This window comes from Ostrinia nubilalis, chromosome 23 (assembly GCF_963855985.1).
Source record: "Ostrinia nubilalis chromosome 23, ilOstNubi1.1, whole genome shotgun sequence".
Classification (NCBI taxonomy): domain Eukaryota; kingdom Metazoa; phylum Arthropoda; class Insecta; order Lepidoptera; family Crambidae; genus Ostrinia; species Ostrinia nubilalis.
This window is the reverse complement of record NC_087110.1, coordinates 3,245,782-3,253,548: the sequence shown is the minus strand read 5'-3', so window position 1 is coordinate 3,253,548 and position 7,767 is coordinate 3,245,782. Positions and strand designations below refer to the sequence as shown.

The 7,767-nt window shown below is 35.0% G+C and overlaps 1 protein-coding gene across 1 annotated transcript; it reads right to left on the bottom strand.

Moving 5' to 3' along the window:
* Positions 1 to 350: 350 nt before the first annotated feature.
* Positions 351 to 1,818, bottom strand: LOC135083510 (serine protease inhibitor 77Ba-like). The gene has a single exon (XM_063978272.1). It carries the CDS (start codon positions 1,770 to 1,772, stop codon positions 585 to 587), a length of 1,188 nt encoding a protein of 395 aa, XP_063834342.1. The 5' UTR covers positions 1,773 to 1,818; the 3' UTR covers positions 351 to 584.
* Between the last annotated feature and the right edge of the window lie 5,949 nt (positions 1,819 to 7,767).

The window sequence follows — 7,767 nt, the reverse complement described above, 5'->3', positions numbered from 1 at the left end:
GATATTGCTGCTATTGCAATATAAATAGGTATTATTATGACCTAGTATTGTATATTAATCTGTGTTATTATGACTAAGCGTGTAGATATTTTTAGACCAATTATTTGCTGTTTCCTGGATTTGATATTGCTACAAAAACATTCTAAGATAAAAATACACATAACTAGGTAGGCACACGCGTGATTATTAATTTAGGCTGGGTTGCACCATTTTACTTTAACTTTAACAAACGTCAAAAATCTATCAAACTCCATACAAAAAGCACCGGTTATCGTTATAGTTACCGTTAAAGATAGGTGGTGCAACTCAGCCTTAAAATTTTAAAACGGTAATATTAAAACAAGAAGACGTATTCACATAATTTAAAATGTAATTTAAGTCCGAAAATGAAGATAGAAAGCTATTTAAATATTGTTATTACAAATTTTCTAATTGGATTTATCATTAAGTCATCTTAGTTTAATTACATAAAATATTTCTAATGTCATAAGATCTTTTTCATTATGAATTCATCTAAACTTTCAGCTTACAAACATGGCAGTCTTTTTTATCACTAATATTTTAAATAACATAAAAACATACACTTAAAACACAGTAGGTTTCGAGTAAATGCCTCCGAAGATCATTGTCATGGTGGTTTTCTCCATCAAGAAGTAAATGAAAGGTTTGTTAGCATGGAAAGTAGGCGAGGAGATCCTATCTGCGAAGAATGCTTCAGTGACAGCTGACGCCACCGTCCCTGACTCTGTAACCTCTATATCAGCTTTGTGCACTATCGCAGACACGAAAATATCTTCAGCTGATACTCTACCGAAATTAGCCAAGTTAGGCTGGAATATATCAAATACACCCATATCGTTTAACGGCTTGTTCATAACCAAATTCGTGCTGATCTTGAATCGAGGAATTTTCACATCAATTTCCTCCTCGCCGAATTCCTCAACGTCCTGTTCTAGCTGTCCAAAGATATCTTTCAAGCTTGTTTTGGCTAGATTCTTGTAGGCATCAGTGACTTTCACATTTGGGTACGGTAGAATGAAGAGCATGCTGTATTTCTTGTCGTCACCGTAGGGGATTTCTAAAGCAAACGCTTCCATTGATCTGATATTCGAGAAAGCAAACATTGACTTCTGGGACATCATGTTGACACGTCCGATCACATTTTTGCCCTCGTCGTAAAATACCTCCTCTTTTGTGTCTGAAGCATTGAAAGGTGACGACCACAGGCCCTTGAATGAGATCACATTTGTCAAAATCATCCTAGACTCTTCGAAGTCTTCCGAATGCAGCACGTTTTTCACGTTCGCTCCGGTCCTTTCTATTTCATTGTTGGCTATGTTAGCCGAATTTGGATCTTGGAAATTCAGGACAGTCACCGTCGAGTTGAAGTCTTGTCGCATGCTCCGTTCGAATTCCGGGTAAACTTTGAAGTTGGAGTCGAGAAACACGAAGTTTTTGCTCGTGAGTGTGACGCCGGTCGTCGAAGGGTTCAAAACGACTGACGTCAGCTCTTTGTACCCACTCACGAGCGTTCTTTTGTCTTTCGGGAGAATGAAGGTCCGTGCAAGCTGGTTGTAGCTGTTGCCCGTAGCCCCAAGGGCCACCGCGCTCATCAAAGTCCATATTCCAAACGGTGATATCACCACATGACCTTCTTTTTGCAGTTGCGTATGATGCACTAGCTCGATGCTAAAGTTTCTAGGTCTATCACTAAAGTCAATGGCACAAAAACACGCCGATACGTGAACCAACAACAATAGAGCTAACTTCATTGTGTTGTCGACCGTTGCTCGGAATGAACTGAGCAATTATCATGCGAAACGAGATTCTGACTAATTTATAGCTATGTATAAATACAAACAAACACGTTGGGTATTTGATATCTTATTGCCTTGTGTTACGGTTTTATTTGGATGTGCTGTCGTTCGGAAAAGATGCTCAACCGGTTCACAATCGTTCTGGTTGTAGAGTAACTTAGTATGCGATGAGGCATCCAAACTTTTTCACCTTTGCATTCGGCAACTTCACGTGTGTTTACGGGGTGATGGAATATAAATACAAGGAAAATTCCTACAAAAACTGGCTTTCAAAGCTCAAATTAGCATAAAACCCAAATGTATTTTTCTATTTAAACAGAACCGTCTGAATGTAACTGTTTGCCAATGTAAATACACCTATATGACCCTAGTTAATTCTATTTTTTGCTTTAAAAAATAGTTACCTACCTGCTTATCTACAAAAAGTTACTTAATAGGAAAAAATATGTTTAACCTCCTGGGGCCCGGGAATTTTTTTAATCGTGAATTCATATGAAAACTATCCAAATCGTGTTAATAATTGATATAATTATCTTAAAAAATAAAATAAAAAAAAATATCTGGAAAACGGCAATTTTCTCAATGTCATATATTTACGACATCGGTTCCCAATGTCAACGATTATTTTGTTTCATGTACAGGATTTCCCGTAATAAATAGCACAAAATTAATTCCTAGTTAAGTTTCTTGACTACCTACAACGAATTTAAATCTATTTTTGAAATATATTGAGTTTCCAAAATTTTTTTGGTTTATTTTAATTTTTTTTTCTGCCTGTACTTAGTTTTTTCTATGCAGTGGATGCAAATATTGATATTTTTTAAGTATTTTTTCGTTACAATGTAGCTAGATAGATTCTTTATCAAGTTTTGTGTCGTTTTTGGGCAATAACATTGCTACTCTATTTTTTTTTAAATAGTATTTAAAAAAAATATTGCATTTCATTTGGATGACTCAAATCAAAAAATCCTCTTGATAAAAAAATGCATCACACCGAAGTGTATTTAATATTAAGTGATGTAGACAAGGCCAATAGCAATAATAAAAATTAAAAAAACAATTTGATTAAGTGCCTAATGAAATTATTTTAATTTTATAAAAAAAATCAAAGTGACTTGAGGTGTTGATAATACTTTTGGGCCGACTTTACCAGTAAAATCGAGTTTTGTGTGTTCTAATATGTTATATTCGCATATATCTACTTAAACAAATAAGAAAATAATATCAGATTGTATGCTATTTAATAGAAAATGTATAATGTCATACAGGTATTACACTGGGCTCTGTCAGTTTACACTAGTAATTGGGACCTCATGTAATACCTGTATGACATTCAGATTTCACCATGGTTTTTATTGAGAATAATGATAAACTGTTTGTAGATCAACTTGCTTTTATTTCAGCACATTTTATATTAATACAAATTAACACCGGTGGGACGCTCGGCGCGACCAGAGAGAAGAAAAAAAAATTGACACTAGTGAAGTGCAAATCAATTGACGATCATAGTGTTGTGCTTTATGTATTTCAACACTCCTCCTCAAATTTAACAATAACGTCTTAAATTTGCTACTTGTAAAGCACCACACTATGTCCACAAATAAAAACACAATAGTTAGACTATAACAATTACAGCTTTTTATATTTACTCATATCATTAATTACTTTCCTTAAGTTAAATTAAACAAAATACAACTCCTCCTGAATGTATATAACTTTTATAAAGTTTTAATAAAGTATTTTTAGTTACTGACTCATAAAGTGATTAACACAGTTTACAAACTTTTCTTTACATAAGCTTTTAGTCATTAAATCTGCTAAGTTATCATTTGAATTTACATATTCAATGTTGATGATGTTCTTTTCAATAAGATCTTTCAAGAAATGAGCCCTTATGTCAATATGCTTAGTTCTCTTAGAATTTTCGTAACTTTTCGACATAGATATAGCACTTATATTATCAACAAGTAAAATAGCATCACTATTGATGCTCAGGTGTTTGCTGAGGCCCTTGATGTTTACCAGCTCCTGTGCAGCAGCAGCAGCAGCGACGTACTCCGATTCAGCGGTGGATAGCGCCACACACGATTGCTTTTTCGAAAACCAAGCTATAGGGTTCACTCCATGTAGTATTATGCTGCCGCTTACGCTTTTCTTGTCGCTTCTGTCTCCAGCCCAGTCTGCATCAGAGAATCCATACAGGTTTGTATCTTTAGTCTTTCGAAATATTATACCTTTATCTTTGGTTTCTTTTAGGTAGCGTAGCACTCTCTTACTAGCTTTCCACAGTTGTTCATTTGGTTTATCTAGGTATCTACTCAGATAGGATACCACAAATGTCAAGTCCGGTCTCGATGTCACAGTTAAGTATAGCAGGCTTCCAATCAATTCACGGTAGGGTACATTCAGTATTTCTTCATTATCATTTATTTTTATATTGTAGTCTATTTCCATAGGTGTCTTCATTCCTTTGCAGTCAGTCATATTATATTTCTTTAGTATTCTCTCTATCATATTAGTTTGTTTTATTTTTATAGAATCTTCATTTCTCTCAACTTGCATGCCTAAAAATGTTTTCATTTTTCCTAGGTTCTTCGCATTGAATTGTCTAATTAATTCCTTTATAGTAGTTTCTCCATTTCCAATAATGAGAATATCATCGACATATATCAACATCCAGCAGTCTTTTTTGTAGTACATACAGTAGTCGTATTCTGACCGTAGAAATCCATTTCTCTTCGCGAATTCATCTATAGTTTCATTCCAACATTTAGGAGATTCTGTCAGTCCATACAATGCTCGCTTCAGTTTCAACACTGTATTTTTATTTTTAGTTTCATATCCTTTTGGTACTTTTATGTATACATCCGACTTTAGCATTCCATTCAAAAATGCGGTTGGTATGTCTAGTTGTACAATTTCAAGATCTTCTTGTACTGCTTTTGAAATAAACATTCTTACTGTAGCATGTCTCGCAACTGGTGCATAATTATTTTCAAAAATATCTTCTTTCTTCTGTTGAAATCCTCTCACGACTAACCTTGCTTTCTTAGTTCCTTCTTCTTTTTCTTTAAAAATCCACTTTGTATCTATTGATTTCATTCCCTTCGGTAATTTTGTTTCTTCCCATGTTTCCAATTTCTCAAGTGCTTGTAATTCATGATTTATTGCTTCTTTCCACTCAGTATTCTTTATTGCTTCTTCATACGAGTTTGGTACACTGGCGCTTAGACAAATGACGATATTACTTTCATATTGTTGTAGATATGCAGGTCTTTTCACTATTCTTCCAGCTTTAGTACAGTATTTTTCTTCATCTAATTCTTCAGTTTCTTCACTTGAACTTTCATTTCTTTCATCATTTCCATTGTCTGTATCTATTTCATCTTCCTGTTGTAAATACTTTCCTTGTTTAATTTCTTCCTTCTGACTATATTGAAAATCAGTTTCATCGAATTGCACATCTCTTGACACAATAATTGAGTTATTTTCCGGATTCCACAGCCTATATCCCACAGTACCATAACCAACCATCCTTGTTTCTTGCGCTCTTTTATTCAATTTTCCTTGTCTTGGTATGATAGTAGCCCACACTCTTGAACCAAATACTCGCAGTCGTGATAAGTCAGTTTTCCCATATCTCATGAAGCATGGTGTCTTGAAATTGATCGCCCTTGAAGGAGATCTGTTCAGTTGGTAAGCTGCGCATTGTATCGCTTCACACCACAATGACTTGGGCAATTTTGTCTCTGCAAACAAAGTTCTCACTTTATCACACAAGGTTCTATTTAAGCGCTCCGCCACTCCGTTTTGTTGCGGGGAATAAGGTAAGGTATATTCCAATCGTATTCCTTTATTTCTACAAAAGTTTTTCACTTTAAGTGCTGTAAACTCTGCGCCATTGTCACATCGAATCCTTTGAACTTTATTACTTATGTCATTTTCCAACCTTCTTATGTAATTTATTAATATATCGGTTGCTTCAGATTTATTTACCATTGGAAACACTACGCAAAAATGAGAGTAATCATCCAAAATAGTCAAAAAATATCTCTCACCGTTAAGTCCACATTCTCTGACAGGTCCTGCTATATCGGTGTGTAACATTTCACCCACTCTCCTCGATCTTGGTTTTGATGTCTCCTTGAACGGTCGCCTTGTAGCTTTCCCCTCCATACATGGGCTGCAAACTTTATTACTTGTTGGTAACTGCATTATACCTAAACATTTTCTATTTAAATGTCCTAATCTTTGATGCCAGATATTATTGGAAAGATCATCATCACACTGATTACTAGCTTTACTCATGTTACATTTTACAAAATTTATATTTGCATTCAATTTATACAACCTGTTTTCGCAATAGCCAACCAAATTAACATGTGTGCCCTTTATTATGACATTATTTTTGTTAAAATTTACCAAAAATCCAGCTTCAGTTATTTTCTTTACAGATAATAAGTTATAAGTGACATTTTCAACAATTAATGCTTCTATTTTTATGTTATTATTTTTATGTTTAAATCTCAAGGTTCCAATTTTATTGGTTGTTATGTATTGACCATTTGCAACAAATATTTTTATATGTTTATCCAAGCTTTTAACATTTGACATGTACTTTTCATAATTATTACTTACAATGTGTTGTGTACAACCGGAATCCACAATAAAATTAATTTCAAAATCATTGCCAGCAGCAGTTAACATCTCTTGTTCACTCGCAATGAAACTCAGGTCACTTTGATGTAGTAAAGATGACGGTTGATGTCCTCTTGATCCTCGTCCTTGCCTTCCTCGGCCTCTGCCACGGCTCCTTGCATTATTCCTCCTCTGCTCCGGTACTTTTCCCTTATTTTTGCATTCGTATGATTTGTGGCCGGGTTTTCCGCATGTATAACAGGTGATGAAAGCCTTTTCTTCGTGGTCTTCATTACTCACATTTAATTTAGTTTGTGCGTCGAGTAGTCTCGCTTTTACAAAGTCAAAGCTCAAACTCTTCTCCGTTGCCATTGTTTCAATTGAGGTTATGACATGATCATATTCCTTGGGTAGTGAAGATAGCAGGTAGCAAATTTTGTCGTCTTCTTCTATTTGTACGTCAATGGCTTGTAGATCGCTTATTATCGAGCAGAACTTGATCAAATAAGTCTGTAATGGTTCTGTGCATTTCATGGACAAAAGTTTTCTCTTTAGGTAAAATCTATTATATACGCTTCTTCGTTCGAAGTTATTTTCCAATAACGTTAGCATTTCTTTTGCATTACACGCATTTCTTATAATTTCCACATATTTGTCGGAAATGCACTGAGCTATGAGTGATTTGGCTCGGGCATCATCCTTCATGAATTGTTTGTCATGTTCCTTTGTTTTGTCCTCCTCCAAAACATATGAAACACCTTTTTCCTCCAATATCAATTTCAGACGAAATTTCCATGTGCTGAAATTTGTGTTCTCATTTAGAAGTGGCAAAGTGGTAGCCGCCGCAGCAACGCCCGCAGACGCCATTTTTGTCGAAGTCACACTCACAATGTGCTACCACAATTTTCAGGATCGCAACCCCTTTTATTGTTCCGTTATCCACTGTTGTAGCTAACTACGCTCTGCTACCATATTGAGAATAATGATAAACTGTTTGTAGATCAACTTGCTTTTATTTCAGCACATTTTATATTAATACAAATTAACACCGGTGGGACGCTCGGCGCGACCAGAGAGAAGAAAAAAAAATTGACACTAGTGAAGTGCAAATCAATTGACGATCATAGTGTTGTGCTTTATGTATTTCAACAGTTTTCGTAGTTTTCATACGTATTTCCACAATCAGTGATACTCAGATAATAAAACAGTTCAAATCCCAAAACGAATAATAACAAAGGCTTATAGAAATCGTTCATATTTTAGTAAAAATCTCATTATTACTAACCACTTGTTCCCGGTCGCGGCGCCTTCG

Excerpts from the sequence above, each read along its gene's own strand:
- LOC135083510 (XM_063978272.1), bottom strand. The coding sequence starts at position 1,772 with ATGAAGTTAGCTCTATTGTTGTTGGTTCACGTATCGGCGTGTTTTTGT.